The following is a 27,223-nucleotide window of genomic DNA, read 5'->3' on the forward strand; positions in this document are numbered from 1 at the left end:
CCATTTCCATTTGTCTTCTATATTTATCTGTTATCTTCTATTCTCAAAACATGCTATTAGTATTTTCTTAACTTCATTGATTGCAAAGGTGTATATTCTGCAGCCATCTCTTTCCACTTCTCATCTTCATTACTCTTTTATGCTTATGTTCTTGGTCTATCTAATACTCTAAGAATCCTTAAACTGAATCCCTTCGTCCTTATCCCCCTCGTCGTTGGCTGCATCACGGAGAGCTGTGTTCCCTTTCTTGGCATGCCTTGAAACTCCATCTGTCCATGGTTCCATTTCTCTTAAAACTTGAGGAGCGACTGTTTACTCTCCCAAGTCTCACATTCAGGGCCTGAAAGTTGTCTGATGGAAACTAATGTTTCCAAACCATGTCACCTCAATAGTTTTTTTTTTTTTTTTTAGGTGTGCATTTCAGTGGTTTTAGTATAGTCACAAAGTTGTGTAACTATCACCACTATCTAATTCCAAAACATTTTCATCACTTCAAAAACAGTCCAATATCCATTAGTTGTCATTGCCTAATGCCTACCATCCCCATTCCAAGTGCCTAGCAGCTGCTAATCTACTTTTTGTCTGTATAAATTTGACTGTTTTGAACATTTCATATAAATGGAATCATAAAATGTGGGACTTTTGTGTCTGGCTTCTTTCACTTAGCATAATATTTCAAAGTCCATCCATGTTGTAACATGTATTAGTATATTTCACCCCTTTTGACAGCTGAATAATATTCCAGGAAAGATCCCCTGGAGAAGGAAATAGCCACCCACTCTAGTATTCTTACCTGGGAAATTCATGGACATGGAGCTGTCACAAAGAGTAGGACACAACTGAGCGACTAACTCACGCACACGGATATAGCCTATTTGTTTATCCATTCATCTGTTGACAGACATTTGGGGGTATTTCCATTTTTTGACTGTTGTGAGTAGTGCTATTATGAACATTTGTGTACTCGTTTTTGTGTGAACATATGTTTTATACACAAGAATGCAATTGTTGGGTCATGTAGTTTAACTTACTGAGAAACTGCCAAACTCTTACATGGGGGGGCTGCACCATGTTACATCTTAATCTGCAGGTGTAAAGGTCCAGTTTCTATTCACCAACACTTTTTACTGCCCTTTTTTAAAAATGGCCATCCTAGTGAGTGTATCTTGTAGTTTTCCTTTGCACATACCTAATGACTTATGCTTTGCATATTCTTAATTATTGTTGAGTGTCTTTCCATGTGCTTATTTACCATTTGTGTGTCTTTATTAGAGAAATGACTGAGCCTTTTGCCTAATTTTAATTTATTTACTTGTCTTTTTTTTTAAGTTCTCTTTTTATTGTTCAGTTGTATATTATTCTGGATACAAAACCCTTAATAGACATGATTTGCAAATATTTTTTCCCATTTCTTGGGTTTTCTTTTCACTTTCTTAATAGTGTCCTTTGAAGGACAAATGTTTTTACTTCTGACAAAATCCAGTTTATCTGTTTTATCTTTTCTTGCTTATGCTTTTAGTATCATATTTAAGAAACCATTGCCTAATCCAGGGTTTTGAATATTTGTACCTGTGCTTTCATCTAAGAGTTTTATAGTTTTAACTCTTAGATTTAAATCCTGTATCCCATTTTGAGTTGATTTTTATATAAGGTGTGAAATTGGAATCCAACTTTTTGCATGTGGGTGTTTAATTGTCCATCACACCATTTGTTGAAGATAACTTCTTTCCTCATTGAATGGTCTTTGCACCCTTGCCAAAAATCAACTGAAATAAATGTTAGACTTTACCTATTTTATTAATCTGTGTCTGTCCTTATGCCCGTATTGTCTTGATTACTATAATTTTATAGGAAGTTTCGAAATCAGAAAATGTGAGTCCTTCAACTTCGCTCTTCTTTTGTAAGATTATTTTGGCTCTTCTGGATATGTTGCATTCCCAGCATTCCCGTACAGGTTTACAATCAGCTGGTAGCTGGGATTTTTATAGGGACTGTATGAATCTGTAAGTCAAGTTGGGATATATTACCATGTTTACAACATTACATCTTCCTATTCATGAACACAGAATATCTTTTCATTTATTTGTGTTCTAGATAATTTCTTTCAACAATGTTTTGTAGTTTTCAGTGTATAAGTATAGGACTTTAGTAAAATTTATTTCAAAGTATTTAAAACTTTTCTGTGTTATTTAAATGGAATTTTAAATTTTTTATTGTCTGATTGTTCATTGCTAGTATAGAGAAATACAGTTGATTTTTTTAATGTTAAGCATGTGTCCTTCAACCTTGCTGAATTTATTTTCTAGTTCTAATAGATTTTTAGTGGTTTCCTTAGAATTTTCTATGTACGAGGTCATGTCATCAGTGAATGGGATAGTTTTAGTTCTTCCTTCCTAATCTGTATGTTTTTTTATTTCCTTTTCTTGCCAAATGCTCTAGCTAGAACCTCTAATTCAGTGTTGGGTGGAAGTGGCTAGAGGAGAGAGACATCATTATCTTGTTACTGATCTTAGGGGTGAAGCATTTAGTTTTTCACCATTACATATGATGTTAGTTATCAGGTTTTCATTTTGAGGACGTTTCCTTCTATTCCTGCTTTCTCAAAGGTCTCTTAAGAGATGTCCCTCTTAAGTTTCTCAAAAACAGGTAATAATAATTTTAAAGATCTATTTTATTTGATATTTACATCCTCTGGTTGTGACTCTGTCCCTCATTTTTGCTTTCACTCCTCATCACTTCTTTATATTTATTGAATCTTTCTGACCTGTGTCTCATTCTTGCTTTTCACTCTGAATGCCATTATCTTCCATCATGCTTTCACATTTTATCTGTTTATCAACAACAAAGATATTCTTCCTTGGACTTCCCTGGCAGTCCAGTGGTTAAAAGACTCTGCACTTCAATGCAGGGAGCATGGTTTCAATCCCTGGTCAAGGAACTAAGATCCCACATGCCACAAGACAAAAAAAAAATTATACTTCCTGAAACAAAAGAAAAAAAGATAAAAAAATTTTATACTTCCTGAAACAAATGAGTAAAAGGAAAAAATTTTATACTTCCTGATGTTATAAATCGTAAATGTTTACTATAAGTTTTTTTTTTTTTTAAAGAAAATAAAATACAGATCAAGGAAATAAATTCTAGAGGTCCAACTAGAGAGAACACTTATGTTTATATAATACATATGTTATATAAACATATTTATGTTACAAAACATATGTAAACATACACACAGACTTAAAAAATTACCTGGCTTGTGCTGATTTTGCTTGTTTTAAAGTTGGATTTCTTTTCCAAATTGATTTATAAGGTTTCCTTAAAATATATACATACATATGTGAATATATATATGGTTTTTCATAGATGGGATCAATCTTCACATCGATTGTTGTATTCCATTTTTTTCCTACTGGCATTAAATCAGGGGTGTTTTAATTACCATGTCATTAAACATTATTTAAAAATACATTTTTTAATTGCTGCTATATATGGATTTACCACACTTTTTAAAAATATTATTGGACATTTAGGTTGCTTCTGATTTTTCAGTATTATTAAAAAAAAATAGACCTTTATATGTCTTTACAGTTTGCACTCTGATATTTTCTTAGGTTAGGTCTTCAGAAGTGAGATTAATGTTTTATACAATCTTGTTAAATAAAAGTCTAAAATGGTCATAACAGCTTATACTCTCACTGGCAGTGTGTAAGTGTAATAATTTCTTTCTTCCAGTTCGGATTCTGAAATAATAGGTTATGCTTTGGACACGCTGTATAATATAATATCTAATGATGAAGAGGAAGAAGTAGGTAAGTTTCTTTTACTGTGTTTTCTGTACATAAAATTAACTGGATTGTGCCATTTTTGCTATTTTAGGGTTGATTTTATTTTATAAATTTACTTTTAAGGTTTTTTTTTCTTCTTTTTTTGTTGTAATCAATAAAGGGAAAACATTAGAAAGTATCTTTACGATGACTGCTTTGTATGTAATTTGGAGGTGGAATTAGATTCTCCTTTTTAAAATATATTATTCTCTCTTCATTGATTTTAGTTAAGCAGAGTGAATGTTAGTAATCTCTCAATTAAATAATCATTTTTGGATATTGATTAAAAATCAAACTTTTATTTATATGTTATATGGTAAGCAGTATGAAGTTAGAGGAATTGTTCCTGATATATACTTAAATTTCTAACACAGGTCTTATGTTAACTTTTTTATATTTATAAGGTTTTTTTGTTTTTGTGTGTTTACTTTTTGGTCACACCATGCAGTTTGCAGTATCTCAGTTCCCCAACCGGGGATTGAACCCAGTCCATGGCAATGAAAGCCTGGAATCCTAACCTCTTGGCCACCAGGGAAATCCCAGCATGGGAAATACTTGACTGGAAGTCTGTACATTTTATTCCATGTATTGTAAAAACAGACACTGAGTAACATTTTACAGTGCTATTGAGGAATGCTTTCCTTATTTCACATTGACTGTTGCAATAGGGCATAGTGGGTTTTTCATTTTTCTAGCAATCTAAAGGATGATATTCATGCATATTATAAGTCTAATTTAGACTGAAATTATAGGATCCTGCAAAATCTGAGTAGGTAATTCATAAAGAAATGTAGCTAATATTGTTTACACATACTTTATTAAAGTAAAAGTGGAGCAGAAATATATATATAGATATTAATTTCACAAAATACCAGTAATTAATAACATTTGAAACTGGGTTGTGTTGCATAATCACAATTTCTTAGAGTTGAATATCCTTTCTCTTAAATTTTTATTTCTCTGTGATATCTACCTCACAACTTTATTAATTTCTCAGGGGTAAAAAAATCTTTAGTAAACATAGTTTGGTTCCCATTGAAAAAGAGGCTGTCAGTTACATAACAATACTTAAATGCAGTACAACCATTTTGAAGAAAAAGATACTTATTTCCACTAGTCATTTCTCAGATGAGAAAATTAGACGCAGTTACACTTGTTAGAAAACATTAAATTTTTTCTTAGTTGTTTCAGATTGAAAATTTAGCTATTTTCTTCTTGATAATTTTTGTGTTTTAAAAAAAAATGTTTAGCATCAATTAGGTGATTTTCCTTTGTTATAAATTCATAATCTAGTAATGTTTAGGTCCATTTTTGCTTCTGTTAATGTATTTGGGCTCCTTATTTTTAATTTACCATCCAAAAAGTGATTCTTTGGATGAAACAGGGTAAACAATTCTAGAAACTACAATAGTGGAGTCATTTTTTCTAGGAAAGATTAAAATATGAACTTAGGCTAATAGCCTGAGTGAATTTTTAGAAAAATAGATATTGAGAAATAGGGTCTTCAATTCTGTTATTGATACTTTGTCTTTACTGCTTCATCAAAAGATATTTCTTAGGTGATATAATGAACTTCATTTTAGAATGAATTCAGCTTCATTGGAGTTATTTTAATAAACCCTCAATTTATTGGTAAATATGTCTCATAACTCTACATATATAGTACATGGTATATCTATTAGAATATCTAAGATATTTGAGTAAAATGAGTATGAAGCTCTTCCTTTAAAAAATTATATTGCTTATATGATGTTTTTAAGCTTTTATTTATTTTATTGTGAATATTACTACATAAAGTTTTCTTTATCATCCACTTTTCATTTATTTATTTTGTCCACCTTTTCAGATGATGTTGAAGGTAAAAGATTGCATTTAATATGCATGGTGCTTTTAGGCATAATTTCTGATAATATAAAAGGACACTGTCAAGTGAGTTTCTTCTGGCTAGTAAAAAAAATCTTGAGATTTATTTCAATATATAAGAATTCCTTCACTAAAGAGGAATATTTTATAATCTTATATTATTATTTACTATTTCTATGACTGCAAATTATTTGTTGTCCAGGACACAGAAAATATTGTAGTACATATTTTAATGAAATTAAAGTTTTTTTCTCTGGTAGGACAATCTATTTTAATTACTTCTTATGTATTTCCAAGGGGGAAATTTTTGAGGCAGTTTATTTAAAAATAAAAATAATATTTGAATATGTATACATATATATGTGTGTATACATATAAACTTTACCTGTATTCAAGAAGAACTGGAAGGTATTTCAGTTCAGAGAATACTTATATGTTGATATTGTCCCTTTAAAATTATGCATGCACAATAATGTCTGGTTACTGACATTTTTTAATATTAATTTATAAAACTCACCAGTATTGCCTTTTTTCTGGTGGTCCGTTTCAATTTCCATTTACTTTTTAACATTGATTCTTCTTTTCCTCACAGTTAATTTAAAGCAACCACATTTTATTTTGTTTTGCCATTTTTCCTGAGATCCTTAACTTTTTAAAATGAAAGAAGAAAAAAATCCTTCTCTAAAGTAGGTTTAAAATGGTACATGACAAAATTTCTTACACCTAACAAAAAACTAACAAAGAAACTAACTTATTAAGCTATATAACATTACCTTTTGTGAAATTTGAACCCCTTGTTTCAAAGCAGATAATACTGACTGCCTAATTAATTAATATGCCTTGACTCTTGCGAAAATGCTGTGTCCTTGTTGAGTAGTACTATTATTGTTTTGTCATATTTATAGAGTTTAAATTTTACAGTGCTTCTATGTCCATTATCTTATTTGATCCTGTTAGCAAACTGTGAGGTAGGTGATATTTTTCTCTTTACTAAAGAGAAACCCCAGAGATATATGACTTACATGATATTCTCTATTAAGTAGAATAACAGAAATTTTTTATACCTTTTTTGTATTCCATAGTTTCCTGATTTAATAAATTGTGGCCATTTTTTCTGACTAGATTCTTTATTAAATTTTGTAATTTATACAACTAGTTTATGCAACTAGTAGACAGATGTTTAAAACTATAGGTCTGCTTGTTTACCTAATTGACCACAGTGTAAAAGATTACTTGGTATTCCCTCACTCTGAGTTAGAACTACCTCTATTAGAATATCTCTTTTGTCCTCCGTAAGACAGATTATGAACTTGATGTGGCGTTTCAACAAGAAGGTCCAAAATGTTTTTTAATATTGTTTATATAACTGGAAAAAAACACAACTGTAAATACATTTGAAGAGTAAATGTATATATACATATTTAGTTAAAAGCCACTTAAATAAGTGTGAAATGTTTCCAGAGGTTTATATGGACTTTTTAAAAAGCAATCTTTAATTTGATATGCCTGTCTTAGGTTTATTTTCACTATAATTTCAAAGGGTCATTTTGTTCTTAATTTTTCATTTGGGATTCCCTGGTGGCAAAGAATCTGCCTGTCAATGCAGCAGACTGGGATTCAATCCCTGGGTGGGGAACATCCCCTTCAGAAGGAAATGGCAACCCACTCTAGTGTTCTTGCCTGGGGAATCCCATGGACAGAGGAGCCTGGCGGGCTACAGTCCACGGGGTCGCAACAGAGTCAGACATGACTTAGTAATTAAACAGCAACAAAGGGATGTTTACTTTTACAAGTTATAATAAGTATACTAAATAGTACATAAGCTATAGGATGTAAAAACGTAGACTTAGCTCTGGAATTTTTAAAATAATTATACTGGATGAAAAGAAATTGTTTACGTGTTTCATACTTTTGCCTACTTATAAAAATATAGTATTTCATGAGTCTAGTTTTGTTTTACAATCTTTAGATATAATTAGTGTTGTAGTTTTAGCTTGACTAACTTCTACATCAAAATAGCTTTGTATGTTACTTTAATTGCTTAGCAAATTTTTGTGGTACTCTCCATTAAAATTTAGAAGTGCTGTCTTATGACTGTAATTTGAAGGAAGTGGAGTACATCTCACTAACACTTTTTTAGTTAATATTAAATCAGAAGGAACCATAGATCCTTGGAACAGGCTCATACTTTACTAGTTCAGTTCAAAGCATAGATCTTAATTATATATTGCTAAGCTATAGTATTTTATAGAGTATAGCTACAGAATAAATTGCATGTATAGTATTAAATCTACTTCTTGCTAAGTTATTAGCTTGTGCTCAATACCTGCACCAAATTAAACTTTTTCTCGGATTAAACTTCTGTTCCTTGAAATATAGCACAGAAGTTCTAGAATTCTCTGTATTAAAAGGGATCTGTAGTTAAGCATAACATACTGTATCTCCCTCTGAAATGTCACAAAATTTACATTAGTATACTAAATATTGAGAATTCTGCAAAAAGGAGCCTATTCAATTTTGTTTAATCCAGACATATTTGTGTACCTGTGCTTGATTTCATGAGAAACCTGTTAACACATGCCACACAATCCTGCATTTTGAGAAATATTAACCAATACTTAAACCCACAGCTTAGTTATTTGCATTTATCCACATAAAAATATTTCATAGGAAGAATCCATCAAATCTTTATATGGTTTTCCTCCCTTCCTTTTAAGATTAATTTTTAAGTTTGAATATTCTCCCAAATGTCAGTCTTTTTTTTTTTGACTGCACTGTGTGGCGTGTGGGATCTTAGTTCCCTGGCCAGATATCAAACCCATGCCCCCTGCAGTGGAAGCATGGGCTCCTAACTACTGGAGCGCCAGGGAAGTCCCCCGAATACCATTGACTTTTATTTTGAACCCTCCTCTAGAGGTCACAGTCTTTAGGGCCAAGGGCATTGTCTGTCTTACATGCAAGGTTGTTTGACCACTTAGTATTTTAAATAATAAATACATCGCTCACATTAAAAATGGGGTACTTTGATATCACTTTTTAGATTCTGAGCTGTTCTTTTTAAAAACTCTGAAGACTGATGACACCTGGGCCTGCACTGTCCCATGGGAGCAGTCGGTCGGAGCTGAGGGATCGCTGCTTTCCTTGGACGAGCACATGGTCTCCATCCCCCTTATAGTCTTACACCTGGCCTGCTTCATTCATCTACGTTACTGTCTTGTCCCTGTAGTTGAGTTTATATTCTCTACTATATTCACAACACTCACAAAAACCATTTTAAAATAAATTATATAATTATTACTTATATACCCAAGTGTGCTCTCATGTAATAAATACGAAAATATGCAAATGTAAAATAACCCTACAAAGCATCACAATTAGGTCATTGCATTGCTGCGATAGTAGTAACACTCTCTTAGTTCTAAGAGTTCTAAGGGGGAGACAGTTAAGCTATTTGCTAACAGTTCTAAGGGGGAGACAGTTAAGCTATTTGCCTTTTCAACATACATTTCTTATGTATGTGGAGAGTTTTTCTCTTGACACATGTGGGCCACTTTTTGCACAGTTTTCTTTGCTTTTTTATCTACAGAATTTGGCTAAGTATTTGTTCTTGGTACCGTCCCCCACATAGCCATGGTTTGTTAGGGTTCCAGGGTAGCTAAAAACAAGCCCAGCAACCCTTGTGAAATTTTGTGGGATAAAGGGCATTTACCGTACTGTGGGAATCAGGGCTCTTTTTCATAGCTGATTCTAAAGAGGGAGATTTTCAAAAGGTTTTACTAGCTTCCAGATTCTCATATCTTTCCCAGTTTCTTATCTCCCTTCCCATCATACATCACCTTGCAAATAAAATGGAAAGGGAGTGCAGTTCCTGCTACTTGCGTAGTCTCAGTTTTTTTCCAACTCCATAGGTAGATTCAGCTTTGAGTATTGAAAAACCACAATGTACCATGCAAAATTTTACTTTCAGAGACGTGTGAATAATCAGGGCACAGGATTTTATCTGCTCCCAAAGGAACAGCAGGAAGTCTTTTAAGCAGATCAGTGATAGACATTGCCCCTTGAGTTCATGCTAGTTATGTTTGAGTATTAGATTTCCTTATGATTTTATTAGGCCTTTGTTGCATCAAGACTTTGCCCCTTTAATACCCTTGACATAATAATTATGCAATAACATGATGATAGCTTTCAAATTAGTTTTTTTCATCCCTTCATGTCATCCTCTACCTGTTTTCCCTGAAATAATGGAAATATTTCAATGGAGATAATGACTGCTTCCCTAGGCAATTCTTCTGAAGCCACCATTAATCTAAAAAATTGAACTAAAAGAGGAAAAAATTAATTGTTTACTAATGTTAAAAAAAAAATCCAGCAAGTTTATTTGGCATCCAATCAATCATGAACTCAAGTAACTACTTATTTTAGTAGGTTGCATACAACTTTTATGAGAAAGATATAAGGTAAAATATCAGTGACAGGATTTGTTTACAGATAAGCATGTTTCTGGGAATATCATAGGTTATACTTTTTCTTACACATCTTTTGCATCTTGGTGTAATACTCATTTATAGTAACCATATAAGAATCTGAAAATTTTCTTGAATCATTAAAAGAAGATTGTTATGTTCTGTGTAATTTTGAAACTTGAGGGAATTCCCTAGTGGTCCAGTGATTAGGACACCACACTTTCACTGCCAAGGGCCCAGATTGGATGCCTGGTCAAGAAACTGACCAAAAAAAAGAAAACTTGGTAATATCAATGCATGTAGATATATAGTGTGTTATAAATCTTAGGACTGTGGTTCTTAAGGGCAGTTTGGCCCCTCCTGCCACCTGAAGGACATTTGTCAGCGTCTAGAGACACGTGTGGTTGTCCCATCTTGAGGAACTGTAATGAATTGCAATTGGCATCTTGTGGGTGAAGGCCCGGGATGCTGCTAAACATCTTGCAATGCTTGGGGAGCCTCTCACAACAATATCATTGTCAGTAGAACCAAGGTTGAGAAAACCTGTGTTAGGGATGATGATCATCATGCTGTTGTTACTATTATTGAGCACTTACTATTCACCAAACACTGTGCTAGATGTTTTAGTCACTTCAAATCCTTAAGGGAAACCCTGTGTAAAAGAAAACTGTTCCCGTTTTACAAGTAAGAAATCTGAAGCTTAATACAGTTGGGCTATTTGCCCAAAGTAATGACTAAATGGATGAATATGGTTTTAATCAATCTGACTTAAAACCTTTGTGAGCTTTCTTTTCACTTTACTGCCTTTCAGAAAAGTATCTGACTACACCACACACCCTAGCCATTCTGTTCATAAACAAATTCTGCCTGTGTTAGCAGTGCTACTTTATTTCTCAGTCATGTTAAGTTCAGAGATAGTATTTGACAGGTAATTGCTCCTTTCTCCTTGAAACACTTCATTCATTTCTCAGTCTCCCTGATTTTCTTCCTGTCTCACTGGGCTGCTCTTTCTTTATCTGCTTTGTTGTTTTCTTTCTTTTCTCGCCAGTCTTAACATTGGAATGTGCTAGGGCATGGATTTCTTTCCTTCTCTGCTTTTTCCTTCAGTGTTCTCATCTAGGCTTGTGACTTGAAGTACAGTCTGTATGCCTGCCTCCCAAATATATATGTCCAACCCAGACCTCTCCGCTGATACCCATATATGTATATTCAAATACTTTACTTGATGTCTCCAATTGGATTTTTTCCTCTCACACACAACTTCATTGAATTATAAATGAAATATAATAAATGTGCAAACGTAGTTTGATGAATTTTGACATAGGTATAAACCCATGAAACCATCACTACCACCAAAATAGTGAACATATCCAAGTTTCTTTGTGCTTGTTTGTAATCAGTTCCTCCTCCTTCTAGCCCCATTTAACCATAGATCTATGATTGCTGTAGATTATTTGTGTTTTTCTGGAATTTTTATGTAAATAAGATCATACAATATAGACTCTCTTTTTGGTTTATTTTGGTCTGACTTCTTTTACTCAGCATAATTATTTTGAGTTTCATTCATAGTGTATATCAATAGTTCAATCCTTTTTTATTGCTGTTGTATGAATATATAACAATATGTTAATCCCTTTCCTTGTTGGTGAGCATTTGGATTGTTTGTCCAAGTTTTTAGCTGTTACCCGTGAAGCTTCTATGTACAAATCTTTTTATGGACATATCTTTTCATTTCTCTTGAGTAAATACCTAGGGATAGATTAGCTAAGTGATAGAGTAGGTGTATATTTACCTTTACAAGAAATAACCAAACTGTTTTTCAAAGTAGTTGTACCATTTAACATTCCCACTGGCAGTGTATTTCCTCCAGATCCTGTCCAGTACTTTCTATCTTTTTAAATTTTAACTGCTCTGATGGATGTGAAACAGTATCTCATGGTAGTTTTAATTTATATTTTCATAATAAATAATTATATTGACAGTTTTTCATGTGATTATTTACTACCCATATACTTTCTGTGAAGTGAAGTGAAAGTTGCTCAGTGGTGTCCAACTCTTTGCGATCCCATGGACTATACATGTTCATAGAACTCTCCAGGACAGAATACTGGAGTGGGTAGCCTTTCCCTTCTCCAGGGTATCTTCCCAACCCAGGTATCCAACCCAGGTCTCCCACATTGTTGGCGGATTCTTCACCAGCTGAGCCACAAGGGAAGCCCAAGAATACTGGAGTGGGCAGCCTATTGCTTCTCCAGTGGATCTTCCCGACCCAGGAATTGAACCAGGGTCTCCTGCATTGCAGGTGGATTCTTTACCAACTGAGCTATCAGGGAAGCCCTTTTACTTTCTTTGGTGACATGTTTATTCAGATCCCTTGTTCTTTTTTTTTTTCACTCGATTGTCTTCTCATACTTCAGTTTGTAAGAGTTCTGTATATATTCTAGATAAAAGTCCTTGTGATATATGTTTCACAAATACTTTCTCCCAGTCTTTGACTTGCCTTTTTATTTTCCTAACATTGTATTTTGAAGAGCAAAATTTTTAATTTTCATTAATTCCAGTCTATTGATTATTTTTCTTATATAATTTGGGCCTTTTGTTTCCTATTTATGAAATCTTTACCAAACCTAAAATCACTAAAATTTTCTCCTGTATTTTCTTTTAAAAGTTTTACAGTTTTAACTCTTGTGATTAGGTCTGTGAACCAGTGGGTCTGTTGCTAGACTTACTAGTCTGTTGGTCTCCATGTCTTTCATGTTGCCTGCATGGTATGGTATTGGTTACTGTGAATGTCTATATGCTCAGTCGTGTCCAACTCTTTGCAGCCCCCTGGACTGAGCCCGCCAGGCTCCTCTGTCCATGGAATGTTCCAAGCAGAAATACTAGAGTGGGCTGCCATTTCCTACTCCAGGGGATCTTCCTGACCCAGGGGTCTAACTTGCATCTCTGTGTCTTCTGTATTGGCAGGTGGATTCTTTACCACTGCGCCAGCCGGGAAGCCCCTGTTGGTTACTCTGTCTTTGTAGTAAATCTTTACCAGTGTAAGTCCTCCAACTTTGTTCTTTTTCAAAATTGTCCTGGCTCTTTTTGGTCCTTAACACTCCCGTATCAATTTTAGAACCAGTTTGTCAATTTCTACCTAAAAAAAAGCTTATTGATATTTTGATTGGGATTCCATTAAATCTGCAGATTGATATGAGAGTAAACTGATATTTTAACAGTTTTGAGCCTTCTAATACAAAAGCTCTTCCCTGGTGGCTTATTGATAAAGAATCCGCCTACAAATGCAGGAGATGCTGGATTGGGAAGACCCCCAGTAGAAGGAAATGGCAGCCCATTCCAGTGTTTTTGCCTGGGAAATCCCATGGACAGAGGAGCCTGGTAGGCTACAGCCCCTGGGGTTGCAAGAGAGTCAGACACGACTTAGCAACTAAATAACAACAACAATAATACAGGAACCAGTATGTATATTATTTAAATCTTAATTTCTCTCATCACCATTTTGGAGTTTTCAAAGTATATAGATTTTATACATCTTTTATCAGATTTACCCCTAAGTCTTTAATACTTTCTGGCACTCTTAATTCATGCTGTGTTTAAAATTTGAATTTCTAATTTTTTATCATCAGTATATAGAAATGCCATTAATTTTGTATATTGGCGTTTTATTCAGAAACTTTGCTAAACTCTCTAATAGGTTTTTTGTAGATTCCATAGGATTTTCTACATAGACAAGCATGTCATCTGTAAATACAATTTTACTTCTTTCTTCTCAGCCCATATGCCTTTTATTCTTTTTCTGCCCTGTGACACTAAGAACTCCAGTATGATGTTGATTAGAATTGGTGAAAGTGGATATTCTTGCCTTTTTCCTCATCTTAAGTGAAAATCATTCAATCTTTTGCCATTAAGTTTTGATGTTAGCTATGTTTTTTGTAGATGCCCTTTATCATCCAGTCTTATGACTATAAATATCATTTTTATGTTTACCATTCTAATATATACGTCCAACCCAAACCTATCCACTGACAGTTATGTTTTTGTTTATCCAGTTGGTTGATAACCCCACTCAAGTTTTTATGTGTCTCAAACTTAACACATTCAAAACTAAACCTCTGGTTCTCTATATATTCTCAGCTTTCTTCTTCCAGTGTTTGCAATCTTCAGAAAGTGGCAGTGCCATCCTTCCACTTCTTCAGGCTGAAACCTTAGAATCACTCTTCCTTTTATTTTTCTCCCCTTCTCACACTCCTCTAAGGAATATGCCAACAAATCCTGTTCCTTCTATTTTCATAAGAATTATGACCACTCTGTAAGCCACCTTCACTGCTTACCTTGATTATTGCCTCCTAATTGAACTGCCTGTTATTTCCCTCTTTCCCTTGGCATCTTCTTAGCACAGCCAGACTAGTCCTTTTGAAAGTAAAGTATATTCTAAGTGATATAGTTTTAAGGTTCAGAAACAGTGAATTCTTCTACTGATAAAAAAAAAAGATGATGAAAGAAATATTTCTTAGGATTTCTGAAGGATAAGCCCAGCATATTAATCAATATGCTGGAAAATTAGGTTATATTAATAACTTAGAATATGGAAACTTTTGTTTTCTACTTTGGTCTCTTCCTTTTCTTTTCTCTTCAAATGATTAAATGAGATTATCACTATCAGTGTAGGATTGTCTTGCTTTTTTGCCCTGCTGTGTTTTTTCTATTTCTAAAGTATATTAATATTAAAACCTAACATTTGAAAAAAAAACAATTTGAGGGATAATAAATATGTTTGATCTTGACTGCCAACTCCATTGTTTATAGTCACTGCCTGGAGCAATATGTGGAAAAGGAATAGCTGTGTCTGGAATAGGTGAGGGGATGGGAGTAGTGTATTTGCCATCTCTATATTGCATTTATAGTGTAGGCAGATTTTAAATGCTAGTTTGTTTTGGCAATTGTTGCTTCAGTTTTTAGTGACCCTTTATATTTTTTTTGACAAAGTATGTTGAAACAATGGATAAAGAATTAAATCTTAAGGACAAATGTAAAATCTTTTAAAAAATGAATGAAAAATTACATACAAACTCTGGTTTTACTGCCAAATAACTTTATAGGATGTATATGTTAATTTTTTTGAAAAAGATACTGAATAATCTTTAGATGATTGGTTTAACTTTAGAATTAAATTATTTAACTCAGTAACACTAAGAGACTTAAGAGTCAGCAAGGACTGTGTGTTAAGTAATCTTTTGCGGGGAGGGGATTTTGGGGTATAATCTACGTATATTAAAATTTATCCTTAGGGGTTGTATAGTCCTGTGTGTTTGGGCAAATGTATATAGTAGCGTAACCAGTATTCCAGTATCACATTTGAGATAGCATATTTCCATCGCCCCAGTAAGTTACCTTGTACTCTAACTAGAAGTTTAACCTAAAAATGACCTTAAGTAAATGCAGAGATCTAAATATATTTTCTTTGAATATCATAAACATTTAAAGAATAAAAATTCCTTTAAATGACACTGAAAGTAATTTTAAGGGTATGTCCTTCCAGCATTACCGTGATACCACTTCGAGCCACACTGTTCCAAGAAAATTATCGTTTCTGCTTAGCTTCTTCAGCAAAACAGATACTTTAAAATAATAAAGCATCATTTTCAAGTACTTTATCTTTGAATATTACAGAAGAAAACTCCACAAGACAGAGTGAGGATTTGGGAAGCCAGTTTACAGAAATTTTCATTAAGCAGCAAGAAAATGTCACTCTTCTTTTATCTTTATTGGAGGTAAGTAAAGAACTTCACTGTTTTTGTCATCCTAATAAGCTGCTTTTGTTGCCCTTTTGGGTGTTATTGAGGAAGCAATACATATGTTTCTTTTTAAGATAGTGAAATTTGTTATATCATTGCAAGAGATTCACATGTTTGTTTTAAGACCTATATAATCTCTTCAGATACTGTCTGCTTATTTCCATTTTTACAAAGTACAACTATATCTAATCATAACAGTTTAATCAGTTTGATCATTTATAAATTTTCTTTTTATTTCTTAAATTACTTTTTTAAAGTTTGCTAAACTCTGTTTGCTTATAGTTTTTGGTACCATACTACTAATTGAAAAAAAAAAGTTTTCCTTGAAAATACGAATTACAAATGTTAAATATTTTGAATTCTTGTATTGTAGGAGTTTGATTTCCATGTCCGCTGGCCTGGCGTGAAGCTTCTTACTTCTCTTTTAAAACAACTAGGGCCTCAGGTGCAGCAAATTATTTTAGTCAGTCCCATGGGTAAGTGACTCATCTTCCTTATATTATTTTGATTTAAAAGTAAGGATCACGGACTTCTCTGGCAGTCTAGTGGTTAAGACAATGCACTTTGAATGCAAGGGGTGTGGGTTCTATCCCTGGTCAGGGATCTAAGATCCCACATGCCTCATGACAAGGCCAAAAAAAATATTTTTAAGTGAGGATCATAAAAAACAAAACAAACAAAAATAACAAGAAAATAAAAGTAAGGATCACTTTTATAACTGAAATGTGTTAATAAATTGTTCATAATTTGAATCACTATTGGTATTTTTGATCTGCCAGTGTTTTACACATGGTTATATGTTCTAGGTGTTTCAAGATTGATGGACTTATTAGCAGATTCCAGGGAAGTTATACGTAATGATGTAAGTTAAATTTTTTTTAAAAAGCCTAAGAATATGCAACTTTTATTCTCTCTTTGCAAATGAAATCTTTGTTGACCCTTTTTCAGAGTTATAAGAAATTAGATTTGGAAAATTGGGTTAATGGTTTAGATCTTTTAAAGTTATATACAAGGCCCTATTATTTCTTTGTTTTCTGCCTATTCAGTATTTTGGTTAGACAAATGATTTTGCTATTCGAATTTATGCCTTCTACAAGTTTAGGATTTCTTTCATTTTTTTCTGCAAGGTTGTACTGATCCCAGGCTGCCTCCAGAGAGAGTACAGGAAACATCCCTATACATTGAACCACATAAATTTAACAAAGTGCTGCATTTGAACTCTCCACCCTTAATTGATTGAATATATTTCAAAGGATTTTCCTTGTAATCTCTATTTAACTCACATGATTTGCTCTGGAGTTAATTCTTCATTCTGATTTATTTTAATATTTGCATATACATTTGAGTATTTTACATTGACCAGTACTGTTTTGTTTTGATGCAATACTGTTTTGCTGCTTGACCATTTTTTTCTGTTATCTACAACTTGACCAAAACCATAATACTTTAGATGGCAATTGGAAAAATCTTTAAAATTAAACTTTAGAGCTAGGAAATCTTATCAAACTAATTAAGTCTCCATATTTACACTCAGAGACCCAGGATGCACAGAAGCCTTGTGACTTGTTCTTTGTTAGGGAGGTCTTATTCATCTATTTGTTGCACCCGGCCTTGTGCCTTCCTCATCTTAAGTGCTAGTAAATACCATTTGGATTGTTCTTGGTCTCATAACTGGTTCATGGCAAAGTAAAGACAAAACTGAAATGCTCTTGACTTCTTATCCACATAGACAGTATTTTTAGTTTTGTATTTAAAACTTTGTGGTATATATGTGAATGCAATATTATAAGTGATGAAATAATATAGTAATGAAACTCGTGAGAAGGGCTTTTTTATTTATTTTTTACTTGGAGGAAAATTGCTTTAAAATGTATTGGTTTCTGAGGACATTTTTTTATTCCTTAATATTCTTTTAAGAATTGTGTACCTATTAGGAGTTTTGAGTGTCTTTTCTTGACTAAAATACGATGTGTCTTAAACCTGAATTTGTTGTTCTACTCCTTTCTTGGTCCTCAGTTCAAATAAGATACATACCAATTAATAAAGAATTACTACATACATACAAACTAATTAATAAAGAAGTTCTTTCTATATTGTTGTTAGTATTATTATCATTTATTTTCATTTTCAGATATACTTAGGTGTGTGTATATAAGTGCATTATCTTGGTTTTTAAATATAGCACTTCTTTCAACTATCTACTGTTTTTTTTTTTCCTGTCTTTGAGACAGATAAAATGATTCTCTATTTATGTTGGTTTTTGTTAATTTTACAATTAGGGGTTAAGTTATTTTTTTGCTATAATGTTTATTAGATTTTGGAGTTTTATAGCCATCTTTCCTTTGATTTAGAAAGCTATGGTACATATACACAATGGAATATTACTCAGCCATTGAAAAGAATACATTTGAATCAGTTCTAATGAGATGGATAAAACTGGAGCCCATTATACAGAGGGAAGTAAGCCAGAAAGATAAACACCAATACAGTATACTAACGCATGTATATGGAATTTAGAAAGATGGTAGCGATAATCCTATATGCAAGACAGAAAAAGAGACACAGATGTATAGAACAGACTTTTGGACTGTATGGGAGAAGGCGAGGGTGGGATGATCTGAGAGAACAGCATCGAAACATGTATATTATCAAGTGTGAAACCGATCACCAGTCCAGGTTGGATGCAGGAGACAAGTGCTCAGGGCTGGTGCACTGGGATGACCCAGAGGGATGGGATGGGGAGGGAGGTGGGAGGGGGGTTCAGGATGAGGAACACAGGTAAATCCATGGCTGATTCATGTCAATGTATGGCAAAAACCACTACAATATTATAAAGTAATTAGCCTCCAACTAATAAAAATAAATGAAAAAAATAAAAATAAAAATAAATTCATTTGAATTTTTTGTGCATACTTACTATTGAGCATTATGTAATAAACAGCATAATATGCCATACAGCAATCAGAAGAAGCTAACAGGCACCCCTGGCTGTCACTAGTGGCTCTCTCTGTGACTGCCTAGAATAATACACTGCTTCCCCTTCGCTCTTTTGTATTTTTTTCTTTCTTCATCCTTCTTTTAAAACTTTCATTTCCTTCTTTTCTTTCTTTTTAATATTCTCATTGCATTCAGTGATAGTTAACGACATGACTAAATCTCTCAGGGAAGCCTATTGGTAAAGATTTTTAGTCTCTGTTCTATATTTGAAAAATTGATTTTGATCTGGATTTAGAGAATTAGTTGGTCATTTATCATAGGTGCACTGAAATATATTTATTCAAGTTAGTGCTTAAAAATTAGTGAGAAAGGTTGAGAAAACTCTAGGTACCAGCTCATTTCTATGTGATAGTCTATAATTGCATTCTTTAGTTTATTATTATGAGAAATGTAAGCACACACAAAAGTAGAGAAAACACAGACAAACCCATCCCCAAACCCCTTAATTTTCAAGATTTTATTATACTCACTTCATCTACCCCTCCCCTCACCATTCTTTATTTTTTAAAATTTGTTTCTTCTCCTTTATTTTTAACTGGAATATTTAAAAGGAATCAACCTATCTGATTTCACTATTTCTGTATAATTTAACTACTGCATACTTCAGTATACATGTAGTGTGTATTTATTTCCTTATATAACTACAATGCCATTATCACATTTAATGAGATAATAAGTTTGTCTTAGCCCTCAGTTTAAATAAGATAACTATTCTGTACTCAAGTTTCCCAGTTGTCTCATAAATGTCCTTCACAGTTGGTTTCCAAATCAGGATCCAGACAAGGTTCTCTCATTATTTTTGGTTGTTAATGTCAGTTACTTTTCTGAAGGCCTTGATTAGGTTTTGGTTCACCTCTTTGCTTTGATATTCCCTGGGTGATGCAGTTTGCAACACATTAGGAAATGAAGTACCTGGCTGTCTCACTTGTATGATTAGTGGATTTGATTCAGGTGATGACATTCAGATCCCTTCATGGATCCTGTCATCCATTATAGCCTATCATTCATTAATGAACATTGCCTGAATCAGTTATTTTGTTAAGAGTTTCAAAATGATGATTTCTGGAACTTGTCATTCTTTTACATTTATTCAGATGTAATCTTCCTCAAAGAGGAAGTTTACTTCATGGAACAGTGGATTTTATTACCCTGAATTACAGTTCATATAAGAAAGGAAGGATAAATCGGTAAATCCCTTTAATTGCCAGTTTTTAAAGTCAGGAATTGGTGCCCACTTACTTGCAATGACCAGTGAGTGTATACTTTCATTTTCAATAACATTTTATTGGATATGTTTGAATAGAGGAATACCTTTCATAATAGGTAAAAGAAACTGATACGCAGTGAAAACTTGGGCTCTATGGGGGCTATTTTATTTCCTTTAGTCCTCATAAAAACCCTCTGACAAAGATACCATCCTCGTTTTACACATGGGTGTACTGAGGCTTACATTATATAAATTACATACAGAATTTATGTAATTTGCTTCAAGTTGCACAAGCAGTAACCAGAACTTTAAAAAACCCACTGTATCTAATTCATAGCCTTAGTGTTCTTCCACTGTATTTCTTCCTCCTTTGTTAGCAGTTAAACTCATTAAGCAGGAGAATTAGACGTAACCACTTTGGCTTTCTCTCTCATGTTAATGTTGAGAGTGGACAGTCAGAAAGATGAGTAGGACAAGTGCAATAACGCTGTGGGCAGTTTTTGTCTTGTGTGAATACTGACCTGCCCAATATGGACAGCCAACAGCTAATTAGCCTCTTAGGCACTTTTGAATTACCTAGTTGCTATTCCTCTTCCTCTAAGTAATATCTGCCTTTTTTCATTAAATATTTTCTATCTCTTTGACCATTATGATATTGTTAGACTCCCTGTGAGCTCGTAAAATTCTTGTTTGATAGTGAAATAAGCAGAAATGGTTAAGAGTGAGTTTTTCTTGAATGATTAAGTGGTTGCAGATATGTAAACTAAATGTGGCTCAATATGAACTGAGTAAAACTAAAAATCAGAAGCAAAGACTACAGAGAATTGTTTTGTACTAGGCATGCTATTCATGAGACATGAATTCTCTTCCTTCCTTTTTTTTTTTCACCTGTCAACTTTTAGAATTAAATCTGGAGAATTTGCAGGCTGAATAATTACAAGAATAGTTGAACTTGCACTGCTAGAATGTGGTGGTGTTTATTAGCTTATATTATTGATTTCACAATTTCTTATTGTTACTGTTGTGAAGTACATACAGAGGCATTACTGAGATAGATACAGTCATGTCCAGCTCTCTTAGACCACAGTGAAAGCTATGTAATGACTGATGAATGTGCAAGAATTGTATATTTGTATTGAATGGGGAAAAAAGAACTGAATTAGGAATTGCTAGACATGGATTCTAGTCAGGGGTCTGTCTTTTGAAATCTGTACAGCTTAGGGAGGCAAATTGCTCACCTTCTCTATCCTTTTTTTCCCCATCTGTAAAGCAAAGGAGTTGGGCTTGTAAAATTCCTGCCACTTCTAAATCTCTGTGATTTTTAAAGTAATCTTTAAATGTCTTAAAAAAGTTGTATTCCACTCAACATTATCTTTCTTCCTCCATAAGGGCGTCTTACTACTGCAGGCTCTAACAAGAAGCAATGGAGCAATCCAGAAAATTGTTGCTTTTGAAAATGCTTTTGAGAGACTACTGGACATTATTACAGAGGAGGGGAACAGTGATGGAGGTATAGTATGAAGAGATTGATTTGAGAAGGTCCCTTTTGCTCTCATTGAATTGTTAACTTCTCAGGAATGCAGCTGAAGGGAGAAAGGAGGACATATGCCTTTTTTTGTTGTTTTGTTAGATGTTGAAAGAGGCTTTCCTGAGGGAGGGTGGATGAATTCTTTCTTTCTTCCTCTGTGGTTTTTTGAGTATGGATTTCTTTTTATTTATCCTGCTTAATATTTCTTAGACTTTCAGAATCTGTTGGTGTCTTTCCCTGTTTCTGGAAATCTCAGCTATCTGTCTTCCAATACTGCTTTGTCACGTTTTTTCAGATCTTCCTAAACCCAGAGTCAGTTCCCTGTCATCTGACTAGATTCTCACCGTATCATCGTACTTTCTCTTCTGTGTTTTCTTTTTATCTTAACAGATTTTCTTCTGGATTATTTCTGCTGATCTATTTCCTATTTCAGCGATTCTCTCTTCACCTTTATTTGATCAGCTTTTGCGTGTATCATTGAGTTTTACATTTTTCTTTTCCAAAAGTTCTGTCTGGTACTTTGGCAAATTTGCTAGGTAACTTTTTACAACTTCCTTTTTTCTGCATATATTTTCAATTTATCTTTTCATGTCTTTAAGTGTAAGAAACAGTTATTTTACGGTCTCTGATAGTCCTAGTATTTGAAGTCTTGGTGGGTCTGGTGCTTGGCTCTACTGGTTTTTATACATGGTACAATGTTTTCTGTGTACATGGCTTTCTTTCACTGTGTTGTGTGGTGTACTTAAGAGAATTAGTTACAGGAATTTGAATCCTAGGATAAAGGTAATTTCTTGCATAGAAAATGTGTTCATCTCTGGCAAGCCCTGGGGTTACAATTTATCTGGGATCACCTTATTCCAGATTGAAGGCTTGATATTTCCTGGACCATTCAGGCAATGCAAACCCAGGCCAGTCTTTGAGTACTGGTTAACTTTTCACTGTTTGCCCCCTGGGGATATGTCCTTTTGAGGTTCTGGTTTGTTAGGTGAAGAGTTTTCTGTTAGATTCCTTGCCTAACTTGTGTATACCCTTGGCTTTGATTTATTTTCCTTCTGTCCCATGAGACTGTCAAAATGAGAAGTTTAGATTTATCAAAATGGAGAAATGTACTGCCAGCCAAAAGGTACTTTTATACTTATCTGGCTGTGTAGATACCCATTTTCTTGTCAGTTTTAGCCTGCTGTACTGTCACTTCATTGCTCTTAGACTTTTTTTGTTAGTTTAGCATTTTTAGATTTTTTTTTCTTTCTTTTTTAGATATTTTTAGTGAGAAATTGATCGAAAAACCCTAGCACCAGAGTCAGAGGAGAAAAATGAGTATATTTGCATTCACTGAACTGGAGTTAGCAAGTACCATAGTATGGTTGAGGCTTCTCTCGTGGCTCAGAGGGTAAAGCGTCTGCCTGCAATGCCGGCGACCCGGGTTTGATCCCTGGGTTGGGAAGATCCCCTGGAGAAGGAAATGGCAACCCACTCCAGTATTCTTGTCTGGAGAATCCCATGGACAGAGGAGTCTGGTAGGTTATAGTCCATGGGGTCGCAAAGAGTCGGACATGACTGCGCAACTGAGTGATCAGCGATAACATGGTTGAGAGTAGGCTTACTAATCTGGAGGGCAGGGCCACGTTGGTGATAAAGATTTGAGTCATTAGAATATAAATGAAACAAAATTAGATAAGCAGAAAAGATTGGATGAGTTACTTATGGCTTCCCCAATGGTTCAGCGAGTAAAGAATCCACCTGTAATGCAGAGAGACACAGGTTCAATCTCTGGGTAAGGAAGATTCCCTGGAGAAGGAAGTGGCAACCCACTCCAGTATTCTTGCCTGGAAAATCCCACAGATAGAGGAGCCTGGTGGGCTATAGTCCACAGGGTTGCAAAGAGTCAGACATGGACTGAGCACACATGCAAAGAGAGAGAGTTATCTTACTGAGATTTTACTTCATTACTTAAATTAATAACGAGATTAAGCATATTTTCATGGGTATGTTGTTCAGTCACTGTCATGTCCGACTCTGCGACCCCATGGACTGCAGCATGCCAGGCTTCCTGTCTTTCCCTATATCCCAGAGTTTGCTCAAACTCATGTTTTTTAAGTTGGTGCATCCAACCATCTCATCCTCTGTCACCCCTTTTTTCTCCTGCCCTCAGTCTTTCCCAGCATCAGGGTCTTTTCCTATGAGTCAGCTCTTTGTATCAGGTGGCCAAAGTATTGGAGCTTTAGCTTTAGCTTCAGTTCTTCCAGTGAATATTCAGGATTGATTTCCTTTAGAATCAACTGGTTTGATCACCTTTCAGTCCATGGGACTTTCAAGAATCTTTTCCAGCACCACAGTTTCAAAGCGTCAATTCTTTGGCATGCAGCCTTTTTTATGGTCCAACTCTCACATCTGTACATGATTACGGGGAACACCATAGCTTTGACTATATGCTTTGTCGGCAAAGTGATTTCTCTGCTTTTTAATATGCTGTCTAGGTTTGTCAGAGCTTTTCTTCCAAGCAAGCATCTTTTAATTTTGTGGCTGCAGTCACCGTCTGCAGTGATTTTGGAGCCCAAGAAAATAAAGTCCGTCACTGTTTCCGCTTTCTCCCCGTTTATACACCATGAAGTGATGGAGCTGATTGCCATGATCTTAGTATAGTCACTGTCTGTTTTTGTGTATCCTTGAACCCTCTGAATTACCTTCTTGCCCATTTTTATGTAAGATCATTTTTCCATTTCCAGTTGATTATTTGGAAGCTCTTATATACGCTAGACACTAATCATTTGATTATACATGTTTTAGTTATCTTCTCTTAGTCTGTTTATAGTGTTTCTATTAAAGTTTATAATTTTAATATAATCACGTGTTAGTTTTTTTATAGTCTATGCTTTTGGGCTTAAGAAATCTATATCTCATGGTCATAAAGAGAGTTTCCATCACTTGTACTAAAGGCTTTAAAAATTTGTCTTTTGCATTTAATTAATTGGGATTTTCTTTTGAATGATGGTATAAGATTTGTGATCAAATTTCATATGTTGTGAAGGTCTGTTTCTGAGTTCTCTGTTCTATTCCATTGGTGTTTGTCTAGTTCTACACTAAAACCATACTTTCTTAATTACTAAAGCTTCATAATAATCTCCTATTATAATATTGAAAGAATTTCCTATCTTGGCCATCTTCATAACTGTCTTACTATCTGTTTTCTTTATTCTTCATTTAAGTGAAACTTAATAGCTAGTCAAGTTACCTGAAAATCCCAGTTGGGATATTTATTGAAAATATACAGATTTAAGATTAAGGAGAATCATCATTGACTTTTTCTCTCCATGAACCCAGGTATATCTTTTAATCTATTCAAGCCTTCTTTTTATCTCTTTCAGTACTGTTTATAATTTAAACACAAAAGTTGTATACCCTTTTTTTATTAGATTCATTCCTAGGCATCTTATACTTTTTGTTACATATGAATGAAATCTTTCTTTTTAATTACATTTTCAAATTGGTTACTATTTGATTTTTTTATATATTGATTTTGTATCCAATTATCTTATTAAATCATCAGTTCTCATTGGACTTTCTGTGTAGATATAATATCTTCTACAAATAGTGTAATCCTTTTTTCTTCCTTTCATTTCTTATACCAGTTTTCTTGTCCTCTTTGTCTCATCACACAGACTAGTATCTTTGGTGGTGGTTTAGTCGCTAAGTGGTGTCCAACTCTTGTGACCCCATTGACTGCAGCCTGCCAGGTTCCTCTCTTCTTGGGATTCTCTAGGCAAGAATACTGGAGTGGGTTACCGTTTCATTCTCCAAAGGATCTTCCTGACCCAAGGATCGAACCCGGGTCTCCTGCATTGCAGGCAGATTCTTCACCATCTGAGCCATCAGGAAAGCGTATTAGAATCTTTAATACAGTGTTAGAATAATTGCTGACTTTAATGAGAATGTTGATGTTTCACCCTTAACTCTGATTTTTGCTGAGAGTTTTTATCATGAGTGAGTCTTGAAGAAAAGAAAGAGGAATGAATAGGTGGATCACAGGATTTTTAGAGCAGTGAACCTATTCTATGTGATACTGTAATGGTGGGTACATAAAATTAATACGTATGTTGAAACCTATAGAACTTACAAAGATTGAGCCCTAATGTAAACTATGACCATGAGTTAATAATGTATCAGTATTCATTCATCAGTCTAACAAATGATGATCAGTACCTCACGCTAATGCTAAATAGTAAGAGCAGTGGACCCTGGCAAGGAGAGAGAGTATGTAGGAGTTCTCTATATTTGTTGCTCAGATTTTCTGTAAACCTGAAGGTGCTCTGAAAAAATAGTCTTAATTTTTAAAAAGCAATTAATTCTTATAATCATGCAGCTCAACTAGTAGGCGCAAAAGTGTGGGTATATAGACAGAGGAACCTACTCACTATGAGCATCCACTCTTCATCATAGGCTTTGCAGAGAAAACAGAGCTCTTTGCCTAGGAAGCCTGAGGAGTGACCAGACATCTGTAAGGAAAACCAGGGAGGGGGTTATTAGTGTTTTAGAAACCAAGAGAGGAGGAAGTTTCAAGGAAGAGACATTGAGACAACAATGTCAAGTGCTTCTTAGAGATTACAATGACTGATTCATTTAACAAATATTTAGTAGTGACCTATCTTGTATATGGGGCTTCCCTTGTGGCTCAGCTGGTACAGAACCCACCTGCAATGCGGGAGACCTGGGTTCGATCCTGGGTTGGGAAGATCCCCTGGAGAAGGGAAAGGTTACCCACTCCAGTATTCTGGCCTGGAGAATTCCATGGACGATATAGTCCATGGGGTTGCAAAGAGTCAGACCTGACTGAGCAACTTTCATTTTCACTTTACCTTGTATATGTCTGATATCTTATCTCTGTATCTGCTGAGGATACAGAGATGAGTAGGACATTCACAAATTCCTGTCTTCATGAATTATAATCTAGTGGAGAAGATAGATGCTACATACTAATGAAAGGAGTAGGCTACTGTGGGAGCATGTAGCTGGTGATCCTAATCCAGTCATTGGATCTCACTAATCCCTGAAGAAATGACGTGTAAGCTGAATGTGAAGAAACAGTGTGAGTTACTGAGATGAGTGGCTAGTCAAAAAGAAAAGCCAAGAGATCCCTGGGGGACCTGAGGGAGAGCAGGCTCACTGCCGTGCATGCTGAGGAGATGCTGCACAGGGAGATTTTTCTTTTTAAAATGTTTGGGGGTTGAATTTTCCTTCAGGTTCTATCAACCTTCACATTCCCGTTTTTTACATTCTTTCCCCAGGTATCGTAGTGGAAGATTGTCTGATTCTGCTCCAAAACTTGTTAAAAAACAACAATTCCAATCAAAATTTTTTTAAAGAAGGCTCATATATTCAGCGTATGAAACCTTGGTTCGAAGTTGGAGATGAAAATTCTGGCTGGTCCGCCCAGAAAGTGACTAATCTGCACCTAATGCTACAGGTACACTGTCCTCAGACATAAATGTGATAATTTTGACAACAATCCTTTCAAAGAAAAAAAAAATAGCTTGCATTTGGTCAGT

At 34.4% G+C, this 27,223-nt stretch overlaps 1 protein-coding gene across 4 annotated transcripts in view; it reads left to right on the forward strand.

The window, feature by feature from the left end:
• USO1 (USO1 vesicle transport factor) overlaps positions 1 to 27,223 on the forward strand; it is a 75,977-nt gene that overhangs the window by 21,648 nt on the left and 27,106 nt on the right. For 2 of the 4 annotated variants that reach the window (XM_043448439.1, XM_043448442.1), the window contains exons 4-10: positions 3,733 to 3,809; positions 5,671 to 5,682; positions 15,824 to 15,924; positions 16,322 to 16,424; positions 16,755 to 16,810; positions 21,542 to 21,662; positions 26,963 to 27,141. In XM_043448439.1, coding sequence (XP_043304374.1) covers positions 3,733 to 3,809; positions 5,671 to 5,682; positions 15,824 to 15,924; positions 16,322 to 16,424; positions 16,755 to 16,810; positions 21,542 to 21,662; positions 26,963 to 27,141 — 649 coding nt within the window. The remainder of the gene's footprint in view (positions 1 to 3,732; positions 3,810 to 5,670; positions 5,683 to 15,823; positions 15,925 to 16,321; positions 16,425 to 16,754; positions 16,811 to 21,541; positions 21,663 to 26,962; positions 27,142 to 27,223) is intronic. The other 2 variants (XM_043448443.1, XM_043448441.1) reach the window with 1 other exon arrangement.

This window comes from Cervus canadensis, chromosome 26 (assembly GCF_019320065.1).
Source record: "Cervus canadensis isolate Bull #8, Minnesota chromosome 26, ASM1932006v1, whole genome shotgun sequence".
Taxonomy (NCBI): domain Eukaryota; kingdom Metazoa; phylum Chordata; class Mammalia; order Artiodactyla; family Cervidae; genus Cervus; species Cervus canadensis.